Source organism: Nelumbo lutea, chromosome 4 (assembly GCF_056320005.1).
Source record: "Nelumbo lutea isolate HS-2025 chromosome 4, American lotus-T2T, whole genome shotgun sequence".
Lineage (NCBI taxonomy): Eukaryota > Viridiplantae > Streptophyta > Magnoliopsida > Proteales > Nelumbonaceae > Nelumbo > Nelumbo lutea.
The window spans coordinates 35,867,780-35,893,667 of NC_142687.1; the positions used below are offsets into that span (position 1 = coordinate 35,867,780).

The 25,888-nt window shown below is 37.4% G+C and overlaps 1 protein-coding gene and 2 long non-coding RNA genes across 7 annotated transcripts; all 3 read right to left on the bottom strand.

The window, feature by feature from the left end:
- Positions 1 to 4,092: 4,092 nt before the first annotated feature.
- Positions 4,093 to 7,290, bottom strand: LOC148855187 (uncharacterized). The gene is made up of 3 exons (XR_016094823.1): positions 7,014 to 7,290; positions 6,832 to 6,881; positions 4,093 to 4,347 (listed from the first exon to the last, which is right to left on the bottom strand). It is a non-coding gene; the product is annotated as an uncharacterized LOC148855187 (long non-coding RNA).
- Positions 7,291 to 8,458: 1,168 nt separating this feature from the next.
- Positions 8,459 to 10,427, bottom strand: LOC148855188 (UNC93-like protein 1). Of its 4 annotated transcripts, none has more exons than XM_088940957.1 (3): positions 9,062 to 10,427; positions 8,910 to 8,964; positions 8,459 to 8,809 (listed from the first exon to the last, which is right to left on the bottom strand). In XM_088940957.1, the coding sequence occupies exons 1-3, from the start codon at positions 10,096 to 10,098 to the stop codon at positions 8,807 to 8,809; spliced, it is 1,095 nt and encodes a 364-aa protein (XP_088797083.1). In that variant the 5' UTR covers positions 10,099 to 10,427; the 3' UTR covers positions 8,459 to 8,806. The 4 variants fall into 4 exon arrangements, with proteins under 4 accessions (XP_088797083.1, XP_088797082.1, XP_088797080.1 ...); XM_088940956.1 differs by having other exon boundaries at positions 8,910 to 8,969; positions 9,062 to 10,273; XM_088940954.1 differs by having other exon boundaries at positions 8,459 to 8,964.
- Positions 10,428 to 11,255: 828 nt separating this feature from the next.
- On the bottom strand, positions 11,256 to 19,090 carry LOC148855189 (uncharacterized). 2 transcript variants are annotated; one of them, XR_016094794.1, is made up of 3 exons: positions 18,733 to 19,090; positions 12,118 to 12,402; positions 11,256 to 11,419 (listed from the first exon to the last, which is right to left on the bottom strand). It is a non-coding gene; the product is annotated as an uncharacterized LOC148855189 (long non-coding RNA). The 2 variants fall into 2 exon arrangements; XR_016094795.1 differs by having other exon boundaries at positions 12,118 to 12,872; positions 18,733 to 19,006.
- Between the last annotated feature and the right edge of the window lie 6,798 nt (positions 19,091 to 25,888).

The following is a 25,888-nucleotide window of genomic DNA, read 5'->3' on the forward strand; positions in this document are numbered from 1 at the left end:
TCTAAAATCTCCAAGACTGTGTTTGGTTTGAAAGAAAAGGTAGGGAAAGGAAGGGAAAAGTAGGGAATTTATAAGTTATTCACAATTTATGTTAGATTTAAATTCTTTTTCTTTTTCAAAATTGATTCCACTCAAATAAAAATTATGGGGTCAATTTGAAATACATAAGGATTTGACCCACTAAAAGTAAAGCTATCAAACTCCATTAAAAACACAGGATACCTCTGTTAAAAAAAATATTATTAATCATTGCAATAAAATAAACAATTTGATTAAAATGTTAAAACAAAGTTGGCTTTGGCGGGAATGAAAAAAAAAATTCTGAAATCTGTAATATACACAACAGAGACTAGATGGAGAGAAAGAGAACAAGAAAAAGTTTTAAAAAAGTAGTAAAAGGTATGGTTAATAATAAATTTGACAAATCTAAAATTATGTTATCTATTTCCTCTTCCTATCAAAGTTGATAGAAACTTTCTAAAAATGCTTCTATTCTCAGTTACAAATATTGACCCATTTTCAAGCAAAATTTCATTCTAATGATAGAAAAAGAAAAAAAGGAAGAAAATGCATACATCTATGTGATAATAAGACTTCTTCATATCAAGGTTCAAAATATCGATATGCCCAATATGCCCGTAGAGGCTTATCTGACAATATCGATAGCTTTTTTATTTTTTATAGTTTTTTTTCAAATTCAGTTCAAAGGAGACGATTCCAGAAAAATGCCAGCCAATCATTCTTTTAACAATATTTTTTTGGAACCACACAATGAAAAGGAAACTATTTTGTTCATAGTTCATTTTTGAACCATAAAATGTGAGCACTGATGATATCATGAACATTGTGTGTGTGTACATACGTCAATTTAACTATCTTCTTTGGATGGTGTCATCAACATTCATCTAATAGAGCTATAGAGGTAAATGAGCCATACCATATAATTACATGGTATTCTTAATTACATCATGAAAACATTTTTCAGGGATGAAAATGATGTTGTCAAGGTTCAAAGTATCATTACGTATCGGTCGATACGTATCGTCCCAGGACCCTTCCAATACGCCCCTACAGTGGGTATATCGGAGGTCTGACTGGTTCAGGGGATGGAGGGGTCCTAGACCGGCTCCCCTGAATCAGTTTTGAAAAAAAAAAGTAATAAAACAAGTATTGAAATGCCTGATACACCCCTATCGGTGTATTGGGCATATTGATATTTTGAACCTCGGATGTTGTCTAATCCAAGATGTATCGAACCGATGACATAATCAAATAAATTCTTACCAACCGAACAAAGCCAAGGTGGAAGGAAGAAGTCATGCACCAAGGTCACTTGCAACCACAGAAAGGTTCAAAGGCCTGAGGAATTGTCCCTTAGGAAGACACTCTAATTCTCAAATCAGTAACAAGAGTTGAGAGCGGTTGATTTGAGATGTTGAGGGTGAGCTAGTCTGAACCAAGGAATGCATATGAGCAAAATGTTGAAGAGCCAAAGTCCTTTATCTTGAGGGGGAGGTGCCTTTAAATAACCAAGCATCCTTGTTCTTGTCGGATGAGGTCTACGGGGATGACGGGATGAAGTCACCAACCAAGATTCTCGGGAGGTCCGACTTTCCCTGGTGGGGTGTGCCTCCTTGTCTATGTGGGACTTAGATTCCTCGGGGTGCCTTTCCATGACGTGACAGTATAATACATTATTCGTGAATCAAATAAAAATGAATACAACCAAGGATTAAGGTATCAATATGGTACTCCTAATACAAGGTATCTTGTATCTGTATCTGTGGTCATGGATACAGAATACACCAGGATTGGATATGTATCCCATGATCCGATACACACCGATACGGAGGCGTATCCGTGCCTATTTTGACAAAACTATATATTGATGACTACCTTTGGATTGTTCTTCATCTTTAATAATAATTAAATAAAATAGTATTATGAAAACTGAAATAAATCATTTAAGATTAATTTTCTAAAAAATTAATAAAAATTATAAATTATAAAAATAATATATTTCATCTACCTTAGATGATTTATATATTTTATTTTACACATAATTACATGTTAAAAATGAAAACATAAAAAATAGAGTTACTATATAAAAATACTAAATAAATAAATTTTTCCAACAAAATTAATGGAAACAAAAAATTATAATTATAAAAAACTGAAATGAATAATTTAAGATTTAATTTCCCCAAAAAAATTTAATAAAAACTTAAAATTGTAAATAATTTATTTCATATACCTTAAATGATTTATTTGTTTTATTTTACAATTATATGTAAAATTAAAGCATTATATGTTAAAAATGAAAAACCTATTTATTATTTAAAAAGAGTAATTATTTAAATTAAATACTAAATTAATAAATATTCACAAAAATTAATAACAATTAAAAGAGTAATAATTATTGTATGATGTTTGAATGTTCTAGAGTCACGGTATTGTTTATTGTAATATTTCTCTTCATATAACCTATTGAAGTATGCATTTCTCATGTGTTTATATCTTATTCATAGATAATTCAGCCTTTGGTTTAATATTATTAATGTATTTGTGTGATTTGTATGCATTTCTCTAGTGTATCCAAATATTTATATATCCTTTTTACATTTCTAAAGTGTATCTATATCTATATCCGACTTGTCTGATACCGATACTTTGATCCTTGAATACAACCATGAATCAAGCACCCCTGAAATGAATTGAAAATAACTTCTATGAAACTTGACTATATAACTTTTTAATAAACAGATAATACTGGAACCAACTAATAGCGGATGCATATCAACTCTATGCAGATGTAAACTCATACTTAAATAGGATTAGAATTGGAATGGGGTGAATAACAAGAAAATGATAGTTCACAAGAAAGTCACTTTTAATAGCGGTGGTAGTCGGGTTGGTTTGGGTTTGATTTGGATTCAGCTTCAAAGGAATGTATGAGTATCCGGTCCTGTAGAGCTCGGTGGTACCTGGTCCTGTAGAGCCCTTTGCTCCTCCTCGGCCGAGTCGGTTGAGGCTCTTGGCCAACTCTACTACGACAAAGGAATGTATGGGTATCCGGGTGCCTTCGGCTCGATGTGTCGTTGTTGACTCCAAGGGGCGGAGTTCGTTTACTGCCCTCCAGCCATGCGTGGTAGGGGCGTCATTCCCACCGGGATTTCTGTCTAAGCTGCGCTGGACCTCGGCCGTTATCGTCTGGCTAGGTCGTCGTGTGTGTGGTCCTTGGCCGTTACAGTTTGGTCGAGTCCTTTGTGTGTTAGCGTGTGTGGTCTTCCGTCGTCAGAGTGATGAATCATGAAAGTAGTATACTAACTAAAAATCTACAAGACCTCTCATAATTAACCGAAGAGTGATGAAAACAATAAAAAGTTAAATAAAATCCTTTTACAGATGGGCACATATGGATGATGTTGTGGTCTAGGATGGACAGAGGATAACAAGGTAATTTTGCTTTTAAGTCGAAAGGTGGTTGATGAGTATGAGGTCTATCGTGGTCGGGGGCTGGTAGGTCAGACCTGCGAAGAGAGAGAAGACGTTAGAGGCCCTACGCGCTAACTCGAGGCGGAGACTCCGACGATTAAACTAGTATGGGGGTAGTAGGAGGTGGATGAGACCTGAGTAAGGAGTCCTCAAATAAGGTCACACAAAGCAGTAGAGCTCTTAGCAATCCAGAGTTTATATGTTTATCTTGAGAGGATTGCCCTTATTTATAATTGAGGCCGCCTAGAGATAGGTGGGCTCGGACAGTCAGGATGTGGTCCAGCCCTGAGGAGCACGGCCATCCAAAGCCACCGCATGCGGCTGCACCACTGGCTCCGTGTCACGTGCCGACCCCTTTTCTGCATGCGCCCTCATTAGATCCGCCCTGAGTGCCACTGCCTGCCGCGTGCATGCGGATGTGCGCCTACATCAAATGATTTCAAAGAAAAAGAGAGGAGAAAGAAGGGTAGACATGGATTGTCGCACCATACAAGGCACCATACGAGATTCTTAGACCTGTTCACGGGCCAGGCTTCAGGCTTGGCCCATGAACATTTTACATTGCTTCACACTCGGGCCGGATCGAATCCATTCAAATTTTGCAAAAGCTCAACCGGAACACAGATCATGAATAGCAGCTCTATGTACAACCAATAACTACAAGAAACAGAACCAAAATAGACTTAAACAGATCTAGATGAGCAACACAGCACTAAGAAAGCAGATAAAACATTTTGTGAATTTGACTTCAAAGCCAACAACTTTCCATCCTTTCTGCTTAGCAAGAGAGTACTGAATACATAGCAGTCAGCTCAGCCTCATAACTGTCCTTAACCATACCCAAAGAGCCACCTACAGCCACAACAAATTTATCATCATCAAATACAGAAAAGCCAAATGATACAAGTGAGCTCAGAATTGTTAGAAAATAGGTTCATAATATAAGTGAAAATATCAACTGCAGAATTATATTGAAATGATCAGTAGTCAAAGACATACCCCAAGGGCTTGCAATAAAATGGCTCTTGTCAAAGGGCATGAACAAAACAAATGGAACAAACTCTATTAGAGACAATCCCTCTTTTATACAACTCATCTTTTACAAGCACAAAACCCCTAATAATTCCTCATTGAAAAACTTTGAATCTAGGTGAGACTTTATCATGTTTCCATTTAGATAAGCAAAAATCATTAACCGAAAAATCCCCACCTTATCATGACCCCTTCTAAAAGTATGAGTATTTATGATCTCACGAGTCTTCCCGTCTGAAAATTTTGAAGCAATTTTCTCTCTATTCCAGGATCCCTCTCCACTGGAGTGATTAAATCAAGCATCCTTGCTAGGGGGGGGGGGGGGGGGGGGCATAGGATGTTGCTAAAGAAGAGTTTTGGTCAATCAGAGCAATGTTCCACACATTCAAAGAAGAATCACAATGAACCTGAACCCCAATTTAGTGAAAAAAAAAATCAAGTAAATCTTTTCCCATAGATTTCCAAATATTAAAAGCTGTAGAACCAATCTTTTGGGGAATTTTCTCATTATTTGTGAGATATGTACTCTTTAGGCCTTTTCGTTTTCCAGGAAGTAGGGGCAGAAATGTTGGTAGGTCCAATGGAAAAGAAATAAACTCACATTCATTTTTTGATATTAGTGGGTTCCACAAAAAAGAATGATTCTCCAAGTAGCTACTTTACCTGGGAAAGTAATAGTCTCTTTAGACTTGGGTAAATTACCTAGCCATGCACACCAATAACCACTAATACATTATGGGACAATCCCTTCAATAATGTCATGATTTTAGATAAATCGGTCATTGTACACCTAGGGAATAAAAGAACATTGATAAATACTCTTATCCAAATAAGTGTTTCTCAAAAAACATTTGTCTAGATAAGTACATTTACTGAAATGCGAACAAGGCCTTAATAGTTTCACCCAAAGATTGTTTTCCCTAATCAAAGATCTCCAAACTAACTAATTAAAGCTTCATTCACCAACATAGCCCTTTTGAATCCTTAAACCCCCTTCCTTGCACAAAGTCTATAACAACTTAACCATTTCAAAGAATGTTTGCTCTCTGGCTAATTCCACCAAAATCTTCATTGAATTTTTCTCATTATCATTTGTATTTCTTTTAGAAAATTGAACAATACTCATGCAGTGAATGGGAATGGTTTGAAGAACAGATTGCACCAATACCTTCCTTCCCACATAGGATGAAGAAGAATCTTTCCAATTACTAAGTTTAACTTTCATTCTCTCCAAAATAAATTGTAAATACAGATTACTTTCTTCCAAATTAAATGAGAGGTTTTCAATTGTCTTCCTAACATTTCACACCTTTGTAGTGGGTGCTCTTACTAAGCAAAATTCTAGATTTATTAAAATTATTAGATAACAATTCAGAAAGGTTTGAAAACTCTTTTAATAAATGTAAGAAATTAGCATCTTCTAACCTGTTAACTTTTTCAAAATGAACATCACCAACAAACAAGTGAGAAATAGGAGGAACATCATTACTGATACAAACTGCAAGAAGCTTAATCTCTTTATTAGCTTTCAAAATCAATGAAGACATCAATCCTCGAATTCACATCTGCACTCCATAGAGTGTGCCCCAAAAACATCCCACAGCACATCCCAACTGTGTATTGAAAACATTTCTCAACGATAAATATGGGAGATGTTCCCAGTGCACGCTGATATGTGCATGTGGGGTGTTTTTGGGGCACGTTCTGTGGGGAGCAGGTGTGAACTTTCAATCCTCACAAAAATCTAAAGCCCTAAGGGCCTACAACAATTAGCCCCATTCAATAGTGTCATAGACCTTAGACCCAACATAAGGGCCATGGTTCCTCCACCAGCAAGAATTTCTAGATTTCAAGAAATACACAAGTTCTTGGGTAATAATAATATTATCATGAATCTGCGTAGCGGAAACGAAATTAAATTCACTAAAAAACATTTATCTAAAGCTAATTTAAGTCTAGATAAAATTTAAGACATTACACAAGCCAATAGGCTTATAATATTTAACTACGCTCAGATCAGAGACCTTAGGAATAAGGGTAATGAAAGTGTGAGTAATTATCCTTAAACAGCTTTTTATTCGAAAAGAATTTGCATAAAAAATCATAAATATCCCCCTCACCCCATCCCAAAACCTTTGGTAAACAAGGGCAAGTATCCCATCAGGCCACATAACAACAGGACGCACCTCCTCAATAGTAGGGATAGAAACCAAAACTTTCATTTTATTGATTATTTATGATAGGATCAAACAAAGTTATGATTTCTCTAAAAGTAGTTCTCCTTTGGATGAAAAGACACCACACCTCCAAGATGATAACAGATCAGCTACAAGCCCAAAGAAGTGGCACCACACCTGATGTGAGAAAGGGCAGTAAATTAACAAACAGTTGACAGATTCAGCTGCTGATCTGCAAAAGCTACAAGTTTCCTCAAATTTTAAACCTTGCTTCAGCAAGACATCCACAGTTTTTGAGGTAACCCGTACCTTCCAAATCCAAGACTTGGCAACCTTGATACCACACCCCATGACAGCAGAATAACAAGATTTTGTAGTGAAGAGTGTATTCTTTTCACAAGCCCACAACCCATGCATCACTCGAGCTCGGATTGACTTCAACTTCTCGTAGCGCATCAGCAGATTTTGCAAAACATCCACATCCCAAACATTAAGATTCCTCCTAAAGCTTGGGGTCCAAATTAAATGGCCATTCAGTCTCCATGAACTCACTTACCACACCATCTCTATTAAAAGCATAGAAAGCAAAGATGTCGATACACCCAATACGTACAAACCGGTGCATCGAGTGTTTCGCTACTTCAAAACTTTGTTATTTTAAGTTTTCTTTTTCAAAATTTCATGAGGGGTTGGTTTTAAGCATGCCTAACCCCTGAAAATAGTCAAAGTTTGAAATGTTTTTTGTTTGGGGTTTTAAACAGTTCCTGATACGATACGACACACCCGATATGAAACATATAATATCAAACTTTTAGACCTTGTATGGAAAGTCCTCGGATTGGGGCTGACCAAGCACCAAATGTCCTCCCAAAGTGAAGCTCTACTACCATCCCCCACTTTGAACTTGATATGCGTCAGAGACTCCTCTCCACCCCCCCATCTCTCATAGACAGAAGGGAAGAGGCGGAAGGAATCTAAACCTCGGAAGTGACGAAAATATCCTTCGCTCACGATGGTGCAAACTTAGGCTTTTATAATTTTAACCTACAATGAGGAAATTAATCCAGTATTTGGTTTTACGAAATCATCGACCCTTCTAAATTCCAGCTTCCCCAACATCAAGCATTTGCAAAAAGCCATAAACCAGTCTGCACTTTCAGTTTTGTATAGTTGTGGGACTTCATCAAATATTGTTCTTAATTTGACATTCCCACGTCTAATTTGATAAACGCTACCATATTCTATTAACTGATAAATTTTGCCCAATTTAAAGGGCAGCAAAACAATGCTGAGATTGGAAATAAAATATCAGAACATGGTAGTAATGTGTTTTGTTACACCAAGATTAGATATTTAGATAGTGTTGTAAGACTCAAACCGAACTATAAACTGGAATGCCCCACAGGTCCCAGTCTTAACAGTTAATTAGGTGGTTTGCCCGTCCAGCCCACCAAAAAACCACCAAAATCATCATCATTCAATAGGACCCGATAAGGCCACCAGTTCAAAGCCTTCACAGTCCAACCCGTCCAGTCTGAGCTAAATCTACATTGTTCAGATGTGCATAACCATGACTAAGCATACCGATTTTTTTTTCTTTTGGTGAGGGATTAAGCAAACGAAGATTCATTAAAGGCAAAATCCACGATGCATCAACTACACCATGCAGCAAAAAATGTGAACCAGTCATTAAACAGCACCTCACAACTGATATAATAATAAGTGCATCTTATGAAATGTGAACCAATAAAATATAACTAGATCATGTGACATCTTTAATGTGATTAATTGAAATCTTGAATCAACATGGAACAAATATTAGTAAATGTAGTATAGTTGGACCCTTCAAAATTATAAATACATGATGTGGATTAGGTTTCCAATCTTAATCAGAAACAAAAAAAAAATTATATGCATAGCTCTGAGAATTAATTGCTTCTTTCCTATAAGAATTTCTGCCAAAGGGCTAAAAAATTAAAGAAAAAAAAAAAAGAGATGTATGGGATTTATTGGGTGGACTTATTAGGCACATTCAACAGCAAGAGGAAGTGAAGGTCGAACAGCATCCTCAGTGATTCCCTCCTCAGCTTTGTTGCTGTCCTTTACTGCCAACATGATTAGCAACAACAGCAACGGATAGCTTAAAGTAGTAAGAGACCAATTCACAATCAACTGGGACAAGAAGGGGACGTTGTGAGTATCAACCTGCCAAGCAACAGCGGCTCCTGCGCTTTGCACTCCCTTGTAGAAACCACTGTACCTACACTTAACCAATGATGAAACGCGTATAAAAATTGTACAGAGTACAGGCAAAGTATTTTGAATTTCACAGAACTCGTAATCAATATGACAACTACCTGCTAAGTGTCTCAGAATCGTCAGCCAAGGATCCAATCACCCAATAAACCAAGCTCTGGAACATGGCATCCAACAAGCCATAGCTAAAATACAACACAAACGGTCCAGCATAATCCACTCCTGAGTTCTTGAAGTCTAATTTTGCAGGGAGATTGTGGCGAGAATATGTCAACTGCTTGGCAAGCCCACCACCCCAAATAGCGGTTCCAAGCAGAGCAACAATCCCAACCCCGACGAACCCCCTAATCCCCCGACTCTGGAAACTAAAATCCAAGATATAACCAATACCTATCGATCCCAACATCTGGGCTCCCCAATAGAATACGTTGTTCAAACCCCTGGTCCTCAGATTAAACAGAGTCCCATTCACATTATTAAATTGGTAGCTGTAGAAGAAGTTGCTAGCCCAGGCGGCAGGAACTATGAGAAGCATCTTCCAATTCAAGAATAACTTGAGAATTTCAATGGCCTCAGTGGAGACATTAGAGTACCTAATGCTAGTACACTTGGTGCCATCATCGCGAATGACACGACTGGGTGGCAAGATTGCCAAAGAGAGGATAGCACCAGCAGACATGAAGCACATGAAGACAATATAAGTGGAGTCATTGACAGTAGCAGCTTCAATGCGGTGGTAATTGAGGATAAATGGAACCAACCCACCTATGACCCCGCCCATGTTGAAGATGCTCCAGAAGAGTGAGATATAGGTGCCCTTTCGTGCTGGAGGAGGATAAGATGTCATGATAGCACCCTGGCCAGCCCACAGGAGGCCGGCACCAACACCAAGAAAGGCACCGGCAACAATGGCAAAGGTCTGGTCTTTGTGATGGTTGTAGTAGAGGAAAGAACCAGCATAGAGGACATAAGTGCAGCATCCAGAGAAGAGGGTGAGATGGGGCCCGAGGATGTTATAAATTCCACCGCCAAGAATGCCGAAGACGGCAAAGGTAGTGTAGAGGGCTGTGTTGGCATTGTTGGCAGCTGTAGGGTCCACTTGACCACCACCTCCCATGCCAGAGAGGGCATTGAACATACCTGGACAGCAGAAGCATACTAGCCCAATTAGTCATGTTATTCTATTCGCAGATGCTGCAAATGTGGTGGTGAAGTTGCAGAATTCTCATATTTAGTGTGACTGGATGGAGCAACCTCTGAAGGATCAAGTCTTAGCTATAAGTAAATGCTTTCAATAAGTCTAAACCTGATGGCTCATAATATAGCATATGATGTGTGTAAAGTGGCACCAACAGAATTTATCAATTGCCAGAAGATGGTCTGGATGTAAACCATTTTGCTGTGTTAATATAATGCTCTGTTTTTAGTTTTTGTACAAAAAAAGCATATATGTAGCTCTGTCAGAACCTGGAAAGTTTATAAGCTCAAATTAAAAATAAATAAATAAAAAGGAAAAATAAGTTGTTCTCAAAATGAATCCCAACATTTCCAAAGCCTGCTTCTTTTCAACCCAAGAAAACACCAAATAACTACAAGCCAATAGTCCACTTAAATGATAAAAAACAAAGGCCAAATAAAGCAATACATATGCTGGATCAAGGAAGAATTGCAAAAAGAACCTAAATGTAGCTTAGGGAAATACCTATTGACAGGCCATTACTGCCGAAAAGAAAGTCAGTAGAGAGCTTAAATAGCATATAGAAAATGGGCCATGGATCCCATTTTCTACATGATATACTCAAGGAAATACCTGATTACATGATTTAACTCCTAAATGTTGACACTTATTACATGAGTAAACATTTCATTTTCATTGAAGATGAGGCACAATCAAATGTTCAATGTCCATGACCAGAAGCCTATCAATAGTCTCTTTCATAAAAACAAACAAATATCTATCCATTAATCTAATTTAGCTTCTGACCATTATCTCTAGTACTATAAATTTTGTCAAAATTTCATCTTGGTGTATGGTTATGACTTGTACATCTTCCTAACCATTTTTTTAATATGTTTATCTGTATTTGTTCTGTTCATTAAGGTAGTATTCTTATTGAAGATGGATTGTTTAAAGCATCTTCCTCAATTCCTTTTATAATTTGAATATCCTCTTTTTCATTTTAATGCAGCTTCCAGATCTATTTGATTGAGCTTTTGAAAGAAGTTCTCGAATGAAGATTGATTAGAAATGCAAAAAGGTTAATAAACAAATAGTGGAAATGAAAATTGCTGAACAGTTAAGAAATTGAATGCAGGGTATACAGGCATCTTTGAAAGAAAAGTAAAATGGTAAGACCACCTTCACTCGCATAGTTTTAACTCAGAAATCCCAGGTTAGGATCGGTGTTTCACCTGTGTTTGCCTCTGCCTCTGTCCAATCTAAGTAGTTTTTCCAAGACCTGTAAAGTATTAGAAGAATGATGTATGTTGGAGAACAAAAATGGGGTAAGAAAAAATTTTGTGAGATTACAATGGAGCAATTTTTAAGAATAATTTTGGTAATGAAGAAAAAGGTAAGAGGAATCCATGAATCAGCCTAATTTACCATGGAAGGTTATCTTGTGCAAAAGCCAGGTGAAAAGAAAGGGTATTGCAGAAACAAGTGATCCATGGGAATATTACTATTTATTTTTACAATTAAATAAGAACTTTATTATAAAAGGAAGGAGGACCAAAAACCTCAGATTACATGGGGGAAACTATACATGCAGACAAAAACCACAATATACATCAGTCAAATTGGAAAAAATTATGTCTCTCTATCTATTACAAGATTCAGAAAATTGGATTGAAAAAAAAAATCCCTCAACATTTATAGAAAACTTAGGAATATTATATAGATACATGATTTGGAAATTTTATAGCTGGAATAATGCTTTTTTAATTTAAGTTTATATATATGTTTTGAAGTTCTGCCACAAAGGAACTAATGAAGTGACTACATATTAGAAAATGTAATATTTAGTTTTCTTTTATTTCGAGAAAGGCCATCATAGATGAAACATCAGAACAATACAGTATAGGCCAGCAGAAATAGAAAAAATAATTCCTACAGCACAAACCATTTCAAATACAAAATGACAGATAATGGACTTACCTTCCTATAATCTCTAGATATGTACTTGTGATGATAAAATCTGCACTGTTGATGGCAATTAGGTCAGCAGTACATTGGCAAGAGAAATGGTACTTTTCCTCAAATTTCTTCCAATAGATATCAAAATCCAGATATTTTGTTTTCTTCAACGCATGAGTAATGCATAACAGGGAAAACAAAAGCATAACAGAGTAAGCAACCCACTGTATGATCCTGTTTATACTGAACCATTTCCCATGATGAACTGAAAGCAGAGTAAGCTTTAACTCTCACCCCTTCTCTGCACTTGAAAAAATCAATGATCACTTGATCCAAAATATAAGTGATTAACACAAATGAATTTAAGAGGAAGTGCAAAGGAATTTGAGGAAACCACCATTAGAAATTGCTATTAGTTGAGCATATGATCATAGCCAATAAGAGAAGAAAGAAATATGAATGAAGATGTCCTCATACCTAGAAAACTAAGGTAGCGTGCACCTACATGGCTGGAAATTGTTTAAGATTGGTAAAATTTTCTATTTGTGGAAAACAGATGAGAGATCACTTGATGTATCTAAAACAATCTATAATGAAATTAAGGTTAAGAGGAATATATGGTGGTTTGTGGAAAACAGATGAGAAATCATTGTAGCTTTCCTCCTTCTCACTGTAGCCATTTGTTTACTTGTGATCCAGGTTCAGGCGACCAACAATCCCAACTGATGGACAATCCCAGTATTCACGATCGCAGTTCTGGTCCAAAGGGAACTTCGCTGGTCATAGCAGGGGACAAAGTTACAGCAAGTCAAGAAAAGGAAAAACGGAAAGTAACTAAAGTAATAGAGATGGCAGGGAAACTAGGAATTCACTGTAGTGGAACCAGTGGGATCTCGAGCTTGGAAAGAAAGAACACAAAGGAAGCTTGTGAGCCTAAGGAAGTAAACGATTTAAAGCAAGGAAAAAGAAAAAGAACCAATAGGGAATTAAAGCATCTGCAATGGGGGATAATGGGCCAAAATGCAGATAGCAGAGGGGAAGAGAGTAGAAGATTAAGGGAAAGCCAGCTAAAGTCAACAAATGAAGATATTGAGCTGGAACGTAAGGGGGTTGGGTGGTGATGTCAAGAGAAGCATAGTGAAATACACGTTGAGAAGAGAGAATCCTGACATAATTCTCTTGCAGGAAACAAAAAAAAAAAGAATTCGTGGACAGGAGATTGGTAAAATCAATTTGGGGAACAACAGGTAGAAATTGGGCAGCCCTTCCGGCCACAGGCACCTCAGGAGGGATTATCATAATGTGGAGAGATGTAGTGTCCGGAGTAGAAATAGACAAAGGTGATTTCATGATTTCAGTCCTGTTCAATAACAAGGAAGAACATTTCACCTGGATCCTAACTGCGGTTTATGGTCCAAACACCCCCTCAAAGAGGAATCAGTTTTGGGAGGAATTGGATTCCCTTCATGACCAGGCAGACATCCCTTGGGTTGTGGGTGGGGATTTCAATGTCACTAAATTCAGTTATGAGCACTCAAATGGGAAAAGAGTAAACAGAAGTACGAGGGATTTCTCCAAATTCATTTCTAGACACAGGTTGCATGACCTTCCCCTTAGAAATCGTAATTTCACCTGATCCAACATGCAGGAGAATGCTTTAAGGTGCAGGCTAGACAGATTTCTAATATCGCCAAAACGGAAAGATCTCTATCCATTGACCTATCAAGAGATCAGGCCCCGATGCATCTCTGATCATTAGCCAATTTCTCTTACCACAAATCTGAAGCTTCAAGGAAAACCCCTTTCAGATTGGAAAAATTCCGGACTGAGCATAAAGATTTTTCCAAGAAGGTGGCAACCTGGTGGGAGGAATGCAAAGTGGAAGGCTGGCCAAGTCACACATTTCTGGAAAAGCTAAAGTATGTAAAAGGAATCTAAAAAGGTGGGGGAAAGAGGAATTTAAAGCTTTAAAGGAAGAGGAATTACTCTTACTATCAGAATTAGAAGACTTGGACCAAAAGGAGCAAACTGGCCAATTAGAGGAGAGTGGAAGAAGAAGGACAACCATCTTAAGACAAGAATGGGAAAAGGTGGTAAGGCATGAAGAAGTGTATTGGAGAAAAAGATCAAGGATCAGAAGGCTGAAAGAGGGAGATAAAAATTCCATTTCACATATATGCTTCTGGAAGGAGGAAAAGGAATCACATCTCAAAAATAAAAATCAAGCAAAGAGAGAAGGAGGACCCCGAATAAATCTCTAAAGCCTTTGTAAGTTTTTTCAAAGATCTCTATTCAAAGACTGAAAGTAGAAATTCTCATCTAAGTTCTTGGGAAGGTTCAAAATTTTCAAAAATAAGTAAAATCTGGTTAGAAAGGGAATTTCAAGAACAAGAAGTGATGGAAGCAGTCTTTAATATGGACGGTGACAGGGCAACAGGGCTAGATGGATTTCCTCTTTTTTTTCTATCAGATTTGCTGGAATACCATTAAACAAGATTTGCTAGAGGTGTTTAAAGACTTTTACCACTCGGCCATATTAAATAAGGGGAATAACTCCAACTTCATATGTTTGATTCCAAAAAAACAAGGTACTCCTGAAGTGAAAGATTTCGGACCAATCAATTTAGTGGGAAGTGTTTACAAAATTCTAGCAGAGGTGCTGCTAGGAGAATAGATGAAGTTCTAGGTGAGATCATTTCGCCTAATCAATTTGCATTTGTAAAAGGACGGCAAACTGTCAATAGCATTCTGATAGCACACGAATGCGTGGAAGAGAGGAAAATGAATGGCAAGCCGGGGGTGATTATGAAGCTAGACTTGGAAAAAGCATACGACAAAGTGGATTGGGAATGTCTATTAGAAACACTAAGGCTAATGGGATTTGGAAGAAGATGGATACAGTGAGTGGAGGGATACGTTAAAACCACGTGGTTCTCAGTTCTAATCAATGGGCAACCTAAAGGCTACTTCAAGGCTAGTAGGGGATTAAGGCAAGGATGTCCCCTCTCCCCCTTACTCTCCACTCTCATAATGGAAATTTTCAGCCAATTGGTGAGGAAGGAAAATCTGTTAGGGTTGGTGAGGGGTTTCAAAGTTGGAAGAGATTCAATTCAGATGACAAACCTTCAATTTGCAGATGACATTATGATGTTTTCAGAGACTGGAGAAGACACTGTCGTCAACTTGAAAAGGATCATAATCTATTTTGAATGGATTTTGGGGCTCCGTGTTAACTTCTCTAAGAGCAGTATTGCAAGGCTGAATGTAGCAAACATTTAGTCCCTAAACAATTTCAAGGAAATTCTTGGCTATAAAGTTGAAAGCCTTCCTTTCTCCTATCTTGGAATGCCCCTTGGAGGAAACCCAAAGACTCAAATTTTTTGGGATCCAGTAATAGAAAAATGTGAAAAAAAAAAAACTGGCCACGTGGAAAAGAGAATACTTGTCCAAAGGTGGGAGACTCACCCTAATCAAAGCTTCTTTGGCAAACTTGCCCACATACTATCTCTCGTCCTTTCGAATGACAATCAAAATTGTCAATCAGCTGGAAAGACTTCAAAGAAATTTTCTATGGAGGGAAGTAGGGAAAAGGGATCTCATCTCGTGAATTGATCCCAGGTGTGCAATTTTAAGGAGGAAGGTGGTTTGGGAATAGGTCATTTGAGAGAAAAAAACACAGCTCTTTTGAGTAAATGGTTGTGGAGATTACCTTGGGAACCGGATGCCCTTTGGACTGAGATCATCAGCAGCAAGCACGGGAAACATGCAAACAGTTGGGATTGCAGGTTGCACTTGAACCGGACCAAGGACATAAACCCTTGGAAAGGTATACTCTCAACCTACCAAAATTTCATCTCCTTTATCAGATACGAAGTGGGAAATGGGGACAAAATAAAATTCTGGACTGATGTTTGGTGGGGTGACTCTACCTTGGCTGAATCCTTTCCTCACCTCTATAGCCTTACCCGAAACAAAGAAGCTCCCATCTCCCTTGTCCTATCCTCAACTGGAACCTAGATTTTAGAAGACCTCTGAGAGAAAATAAACTTGAGGAAATATCTAGATTCATTTACACTCTCAGAGAAGTGTACATTTCCCCAAACACCCTTGACACTCGAGTTTGGACCCTACACCCAGCTAGTAAGTTCTCAACCAAGTCTTTCTTTAGGGCTTTAATCAAGAAAGATCAGTTAACTAAACTTTTCCCGGTAAAGATAGTCTGGTGCACTCACATTCCCTCTAGAGTTTTCTTTTTTGCGTGGGAAGCCAGTCTAAAGAAGATCAACACTTTGGATCTTCTCTAGAAAAAGAACCAAGGAAGTTCCTATTTATCCCCACATGTTTGTTGTTTGTGTTTAAAAGCCGGGGAATCAGTCAATCACATTCTGATCCACTGCGAGGAAACCAGAAAATTCTGGAATTTTTCCTCAACTTTTTCAATTTTAGTTGGACATTCCCCAAACATGTGATAGACTGTCTAAGACAATGGACAGCAAGAAGGTTAAGCAAAAGAGGAAGGATTCTATGGATTTCCGTAGCACATGCCATCTTATGGAGCATCTGGGAAGAAAGAAATAACCGAATCTTCAACAATAGAGAAAGAAACTTTGAGGAGCTATTGTCTATCATCTCCCATAGAATTTTCGTTTGGACCTCCAACTTAGAGCACTTTAAAGGGGTTCCACTTTCTGACCTCCGAAGAAATGCTGCAGAATTTCTATTCTCCAAACAGCAATCCTTAATCCTCCCTACCCCACACTCTTCTGTGACAGAAGGGGAGATAACCTTGTACTTTGATGGAAGCGCATTTGGAAACCCAGGTGCAGCAGGAAACGGTGGAATTTCAGAAGAAGAGATGACACAGTTATTTGGGCTTTCAGTGGACCAATAGGGATAGCCTCTTCAACAAAGGCTGAAATTATGGCAGCACTAACTGGAATCAGGATTGCAAGAGATCTGAGTTTTCAGAACATCACCATAAAAGGAGATTCAGCAAATACAATCAGGTGGCTAGCTGACCATGGCAATGAGCGGTGAGCTTTAGCTCATTTTTTGACTGAAGCAAGGGATATCCTTCTCAACCTCAATGCACAGCTGGGTTGGATCCCTAGGGAGCTAAACACTGAGGCGGATGGTCTAGCAAAAGCTGGTGTTCACAGGGATGTCTTGTTCAGTGATAGTTCTCTTCCTACTTAACTCTTGAGTTGTAATTTCTGTGTACATCTTCTTATGTACCCCTTTTTTTCTTCAATAAAGTTACCATCTTTTCGAAAAAAATATATGGTGGTTTGCAAATCTAGAAAGTTGATAAAAAGGTTTGGAGAAAAACACTAAAGGTGATGATGTTGGTGACCTTATGGAGTATGAAACCAAGATTAAACCAACAACGGGAACAATGACTTTAAAACAACTTAGTTTCAGTTCATGGGCTTCAGTTCTTCAATTAAAATAAGAAAGGAACCCATTTCAATACCAATTGAAATGACAACAAAAATTGAATGTATAGGCTCACATACACATTACAGTGGCCGGAAATAAATAACAACAAAAACTGACATTTAGATGTAGGGATTCTTAGCCCCCGTTTGGGAGTGCTTATAGGAATATAGGATAAGTGCTTATCCTAGTAAGCACTTACGAATGTTAGGTGAAAAGGTGCTTCTTTCAAACAGGGGTAGTATAGGCATTTTGAAAATTACATGGCGGGCCAGAAATGCAATAAGTACTTTCTCAAAAAAGTGCTTGAAAAAAAACCAAATTTTTGAGCATATTCAAAACAGGCTTATTTCCTGAAAAAGCACTTAGTCAGACTTATTGAGTTATTTCCCAAACACAAATAAGTGCTTATTGGTGTGGTCCCAATGTAAAATAAGTGTTTTCCAATAAGTGCTTAAAAATAAGCACTCCCAAATGGGTCCTTACTTGGCCAAGGCAATTTCATTCATTCATCTCCAAAACATTGATGTTTACAACCATATATATGCTAACATAAATTTACTCCTTGAAATAACTTTTAACTTGAAGAGACTCAAAATCAACAACAACAACAACAACAACAAAGCATGAAGGACACATAAAGAATACGACCATAGTTGGACTGACACAAAACAGAGTTAAATGAGCCACATATTCAATTGCAAAGTCCATATCAGCCATATGACCTACCTTGCATTGGTGGATTTCACAATTAATATAAGCCATTCAAAGTTCTAAAATCTTTTAAAATGTTTCTAATAATAAGATTGGTTCAATGTTCTAATGTTTACTGAGTCGTAGATTCAAGTCTAATAAAAGCCATTTTCAAGTTATTTATTTAATCTACGTAAGCAGTAAGCACCAGTGTTGTAAGACTCATATAGGACCCAGTGATGCAATCGAATTCGAATTCAATTCAATAATCTTACTGGATATTCGATTAGAATTCGACTCGATTTGGATAAACATGTTGATTAACTTGAATCGTTGAGGAGAGTTTGATTTACCGTTAAAAAAACATTCTGGAGGTTTTGCTTTATTGGGTTAATGGACATGAACAGAGCCTGAAAGTCATAAGGAGGCCGGCGGTGGCGGCGACTGGGCATGAACATACCACACAACATTTTATTAGTAACAAGCAAAAAGCTGGAGATGTTATACCTGATACCTCAAAAGAGGCCGGCGGTGGCGGCGACAGGATATATCAATTCGAACAGGAGTGAAAAAAGGCTGAGGTGGTACTCCGTAGGTACAGTTCAGTTCAGTTCAGTTCGTCTATCCACCAGTTCAGTTCAAACCGGAGAGCTCTGTTAAAAAGAAAAACGAAGGGCGAACCGATAAAATATCAAACCAGAGCGAGCGGCGACACCGGCCAGCGGCAGAGTATAAGAGATAGATTAGGGTTAATGGGCAACTTTAGTATCAAATTTCTTGCACGGAACTAAGACAAGTATCAGCTTTAAATAGTCAAATATTGATGACAGTTGAAAACGAATTACGCATCATGCAAATTTTGGATGAAAGTCGATAATATTATCGCATATATATAATGGCGAGTTAAGATCTTCGGATTTGTTCCTCACATCACATCACAGTCGTGTATTAGTAATAGTAATATCTTCCCGTGATAATAAAATGGGAATACACCGTACAGAATATTTTCCATGGACGCCTGAGGAGCAAATCCAGTCTCGCAACAAAGCGACAAACGGCCATTACATTTGTACAACGGGAATGAGAAGGGAGATATTCTCATATAATATTCACAATTTGATTGGTAGCAGATCTCAACCCTGTATATTGGATTGCGTGATGAATTGGGATATGATATTCACAGTACAGAGCATTCCTCACACCGACCTTACAGCTGCACCCCACCGTTTATTAGTAAAATATCCCTATCAATAATAATATCCCGTCTCTATCGGGTATAAAATTTGTCCTTCATCCCAAATTTTTTAATCTCTAAATTTTTTTTAAATAATAATATTTATTTGAAATTTAAATTTATTTAAATAAATAAATATTTTTTAAATATATTTTGATATATAATATAAATAATATAATAATATATTTTTAATATATATAATACAAATAATATATATAATCGGGGTCAGGGCGAGGCAAGGACTTCAATCCCCATCCCCGATCCTGACCCTAATTGGGAATTCCTATTAATTTCCATCCTTGTCCCTGTCCTGGCAAAACAATCCCCATCCCCAATCCCATCGAATCGGGGAAGTCGGTCCCCGTCGAGGATAGGGAAAATTGCCATCCCTAGTGAAAACCCCTACGTAAAGAGCAGATTCAGACCTATATGTGATGTATGATGTGTGTCTATCTCATGATCTCAGCTTTGATTCCAGCTCTGCTCCGCACACGGACGTTACACATTGGAAACATCTCCCATACTTGTATTTATTATTCATGGGAAAGATAATTGATAATATATAATGGGATGTGGTTGTTAGGTCCGTGTGAGAAGTGCTTTGTGAAGAGTAAATCCCAGTTCTTGAACTCCAATGAATAAGAATAATAAAAATTTTATGTATTTTGAGAAGTAATGGAACATTTGATATTGTCTCAAATTTTGACTCTTGTTAAAGTTTGGAGGCTTTGGGTTTAGAGGAATGTAACAAATGCTATCAGAGCCAATCATGAATCCAGTTTTTGAATCCGGATTTCACAACTACAAGGAGCGATTCACGCAAATGTTTTCCTCCAAGGCTCGTTTTGATCAACTAGAAAGGAAGGATGTGTTGTTGGTGGCTAACTCTACATTAGGAGATACTAGTATGGACCAGTGTGGTGCACGATATTTATTTAGCAGATTTTAAGTAAAAGCAGCTATTGGACATTTAGATTGGGTGGAGCAATTCTTAGTCCAAGCCTTAATAAGGGCACTATGGTGATAAGGTACTTAAATTGATTTAGTAATTTATATATGCATTATAATAATTTTACACCAAATGTGAAGAGAGGTTTTGAATATGCTTAATAGTAGTTATCTACAGTATGACTAGCAATTGGATAGGGCACCCTCTCCCCATCCATGCCCTATAGTTAAGAAACTCTACCCCTACATGGTGTTTAGTGGTAGGGCGGGTTTGGGGTAGAGCATACTCCCTATTGGGGATAAGGAATTTCTAAATTTTTCCTACCCTAAGGCAATTACCTAAAAATACATCTAATTTGGGGGTATTTTAGAAATAGAATTATGGGAACCTAAGGCTATTTTAGGAATTGGATATGACAATTTGGAAGTATTTTAGAAATAGAATTATAAGATCCTAGGGTTTTAGGAATTTGGGAAAATTTTAAGGATATTTTAGAAATTAATATTAAATGTAGGGTATTTTACTAACTTATCATTGAATTTGAAGTAGGGATAGTAATTTTCCCTATCCTCGCTTGGTATCCAACTTCCCTAACCCAATGGGATCAAGGATGGAGATTGCCTTGACGGAGATGAAGATTAGTAGTGATATTTGACCAAAGATGGGAATGAATTCCTTGCCCCATTCCAACTGCAATTATATATAATATTGTTTATGTTATACCAAAATATATTGAAAACCGTCTCCATCAATGATAGAGATGGAGGATCATTTTTATCCCTGCAGAGGGGTTGGAGCATTCACAACCCGTTTCAATAATCTTCTTTACCCGGTTGAGGAATCGGGTTACGAAGCTTGCTTTCATAGTCAAAAATGAAAGTTGAATGTAGTCAAATGAAAGCATCACAACTTTCCTAATTGCTAACGAAGCTAGAGAATTGTTTGGACAACATTAGTTAACTCTAAAATTATGAAGCATGCATTAAGAAATTAATGTTGTGTTTGGTTGCAATGCAAATAAAGCTGCACTGATGCAAAACCATGACAATGCAAATGATTTGAGTGTAAATTATTACCTACTTTTGTTTTAAATTTTAACATATTTTGTTTGATTGCACTGCCAATGAAGTAAATTAAGTGATGAAGTAGAATAAAGTAAAATCGAAAATAAAATTAAATAAGAATTTACATTTTTTACATTTGCACTCCCATGCATTTGTACTAGTACAAATTTCAACCAAACACTGCCTTATAAAAGAATCCAGGAGATGCATTTACTTGCAAAACACAACTAAGAAATTGTGCTTGATGAATCTACCACCTTTAATCTAATATCAAAATTGATACACCACAAAAAAGATGTATGCATGGTTCAAAGTATTGATACAATACATTTGATACGGGGCGTATCGTATCCTATCTTTTGAAGGTGTTTTGGATACCTAACTTTTTTTTAATAATAAAAAATATCTTATAAGTTTCCCAAAAAATTAAACTTTGAAAGAAAAACTAAAAGAAAAACGTATGTATCAACCATTTCTAAGTACCATACAATATGACCGAAATTCGTATCGCATCAATACTTTGAACCTTGGATGCATGTAACTCTAATTGAGTGTTAAATATGTAAACTTGCAAAATACAAAACCCAAAAAAAGCAATAATAATAAGGGTTTCTAGCTGATACGAGCACTTTTTCGTTCCTAATATCAATAAAAATAACTTTTTAAATATAATTTATAAAAATAAATAACATTTTTTGATAAAATATCAAATAAGGGCAAGAGATGGGCAATAAACAATGTTCATTGTCTCCGAGCAGGGCGGTGGAAACAACCCCTAGCCTCCATCTCCGACCTCCATTTTCTCTCTTTCTCTTTGACCCTTCCTCCTCCTCTTCTTCCATCTTTGGTCTTTGATCATGTTTGTCGTCTTTTGGCGATGAACATCTTTCTGTAGCGATATTTCCTAAACATTTAACTTGCCCCCTATTCTCAATCCTCTACATTGGTCAAATAGAAATCACGGTGACACCCAGAACTTGCGGCTGTCTTCTTCTTGGTTTCAAACAAATCTCTAACCAGGCGATAGTTTCTTCTTGTTGAGCTTCTATTCATAAGTCTCACCATTGTCAATTGAAGAAGGAAACCAAGAACGTCAAATATTCTCATCCCCTGTGGTAGTGAACAAATTCAGGCCAAAATCCACTGCAAGTAGACCCTATTCTCTCCCATGACTCTTTTTTGTTTATTTGATTATTTTCTTATATAGGCTCTTCAATCCCCGTTTGAACAGCATACGTTTGTTCAATCATTAGAGGCAGCAATGAACCACTGCAGAGCTATCCTCTGTAAAAGCCATGGCCAACGATGAGCGCATTTGTTTACAATTCATTATTATTATTATTATTATTATTATTATTATTATTATTATTATTATCTTTTTTCTTTTATGTTTAAATGTTTGTTCCTTGAAAGAGGAGAGAGGGAGAGAGAGAGACCGGAGGTGAGGAAGATTTGCCACCACTGTTTGGTGGTTTGGGCGGAGGAAGGAGATGAATAATATCTCCTGTCTTTATTTAATATTTTTTTCAAAAAATTAACATATTTTAAAAATTATTATTGATATTAAGGGGGAAAGTTGCCTTTCGGTGTACGTCCATATATTCCAAATAGAAATAGAACTCAATTAATCAACTACTAATTTTTATTTGGGCGACTACCCCTACTTTTCACATATTATCTTAAAATATCCTCACTGCATTTTACAATTGTCTATACCCTGTGACATCAGGTGACCATACATTTTTCAAAAATCCCTAAACTGCCATTTTGGCACAAAGAACTCAGGGCACCGAGACCTGGAGCGAGACCTGTATACCTCTGTCACTGCTTAACTAGCGGCGGTGATTCCCTCACTTCATTCTTTCATTTTCTCGAGTGAGAAGACGATGGATTGAGAGAGTACGTTGCTGTTGTGAGTCGCAGCAACGGGTGTGGAAAACAAAGGTGACGGGACTGAGAGGTATCAGATAAAGAAGGGAAAAGAAAGAAAGAGAGAAGAAGAGAGCGACAGTAGTGGAAAACAGAGGTGACGGGGGGTAGCGGAGAATCACTGAAACACATTTAGTTCACAAAGGTAGGGACATTCACAGAGATCTGTATTAGCTGTGGGTGAGGAAGCAAATGCGTCCGTTCCTTCACAGTGAAAATCAACCAGTAGTTCGAGGACCTAACTATGAATATTATCATTACAATCGTTGTCAGAAAGTGATATTTCAACACTACCCCCCCATCCGGCAAGGACAAGGAGGCCCGTTTCTCGAATGAATGGATTTACAAGGGCAAAGAGTGCTGCCATGAAGAAAGTATCCAAGGAAATTGGACTCCATCGCCGTTGGCTAGCTAGCTGGATGAGCACTGCAACTACAGGCGCAAAAGCAGAGTTCACTGTTGTTCGAATCATGGAGGCCTCCATCGAGTACTCTGAAGAGAAAATGGTAAACTTGATTCATCTTCCAGGCAGATCTACTTGTTAGTCGGGAACGTCAAGTAGATCTACTTGGATCCCACGCTGGCCATTCCTCCACCATTTGTCATCATTCCCTCCTTGTTTTATTGATATTTCTACTACTGTTGGTGTTTCGTTTGGGTAACCAGTCAAGGGAGCCAGTTAAACTTCAAGCATCTCTCAAGGGAGCGAGTTAAGCTCCTCTCGTCTGACAACTCATCAGACTTTGCAATCATTCCGAATCTGAACTGTTCAAATCCACTTGACTTCAATAGAAGCTTCTACAACCCATATTACTCATAGAGATCATTCCTAAACAACATTCGTTAATTCAGGTTTCTCTTCTTTTCTTTTAGTAACCAATTAAAACTGAAGTGAATTTGCGTTTACTTCAAGGTTCAGACACGAAGCAAGGATTAATCATTCCCAACTTTTACCTTATTTCCATGTCTCGATCCCCCTTGTTTCGATTTTCGCAAGATCTTAATAGGCTATTACATGGCAGCTGGAAGTTGATGCACCGGCCAGCATGAAAATCTTCATTTTTTTTTTATCAGTCGGATTTTATTTTAAAAGTTTGAAGAATAATAGAGGGTAAATTCGATATTTTCTTTTTTTCAAAATAGTAAGGATACTTTAAGACAATATGTAAACAATAAGGATAGAATCAGTCAATTAGATAAACTATTAGTTTAAGAAATTTGCCCTTGCAAGACTTTCTTAACTAACATTAATCCTTAGACAAAAAGAAAAAGCCAAAACGCAGCTAAAACAACATTCTCCATTACATGTAGCTGATAGCTCAAACGTAAATAATGGAATGGAAAGTGATTCCTATTGGAGAAAATGGTGTCACTGTAACTTTGGAGGAGAAGCTCTGAGACGCATCTGAAGACATTGTCTTTAGAACGTTATTTGCCCCCACTCAGTTTTATTGAGTTTGTTGTTGGGTTACAGGCAAATTCGTTCCCAAGATACAACAGAGCCTTGGGCGAGAATCTGCAACCAGCAAAGTTGAAGAGTCTCCAAAGAAACCTTCTGTGAGACTGTATCAAACTGGACTAAGAGAGAGGGAGAGAGAGAGAATTTTGAAATTGTGTGTTTTGGAGTCTGATTCATGCTCCTTATATAATTTGTGAAGAGGTATAAAGAAAAAGTAGGTGCTGATTTAGAGAAGGCACCTTGAACAGTCATAATTTCAAACATTGTGACTGTTTAAAAAATAGTTAACAGTTAGTGACTGTTAACTTTGAATTGTGCTTCTTGATCACACCCAATCGAATCGTGACCGTTGATCTCATCAACGGTGGTCAACGGTCAGCAACACACCAAAACCAAAGCCGCCCATCGTGAGCCACGCGGGTGCGAGCAAAGTGCGCTTCTAAAGTGCCTCATTGCGCCGCACACACGCGTGCGCACGCGTTGCACGGTATCGAATCCCCATACTCTCCTCTACTAATTCTAAGGAGTGTAAATCAACTCCTATTGAAATACTAAAAACAAAACTTATAATTATCCAATGTGGGACAAGTTCAAAACTAGGTTTTGTAAGAGAAAAATAGATTTTTCAATCAAGTGTGTATGTACAATTTCTCATGTAATTGATCAATCAAACCCATTGGATTTAATCTCTTATGAGATTAAAATCCAACAATTCCCTCTTTTAGCAAAAACTTTTGTACATAGAAAAAGTAAATAGTATCCTTAGTCGCTAGAAAAGCAAAGCTCGACAATAGACTTACACGCAGAGACCTTAGTGGAAGCATGTGAAGCAGCTTCTCATTGCTAAAGTAATAGATTATAGTTGGGAAATCCAATTCTTCCATCAAAGATGGTATCCTTCTTTGAATCTTTTATCTATATCTACACCCTTGTTAATTGGCTTTCGATTCTTTCTTTCATCTTCAAGTAAAAGTACTTCCTACAAAATCTTTTTTTTTTCTCTGATTCAAAGATTTGTAGAAGATAAA

Excerpts from the sequence above, each read along its gene's own strand:
- LOC148855188 (XM_088940954.1), bottom strand. The coding sequence starts at position 10,098 with ATGTTCAATGCCCTCTCTGGCATGGGAGGTGGTGGTCAAGTGGACCCT. Across the intron at positions 8,965-9,061 it reads GATTCTGAGACACTTAGCAG|GTACAGTGGTTTCTACAAGG; the intron begins GTAGTTGTCATA and ends GGTTAAGTGTAG.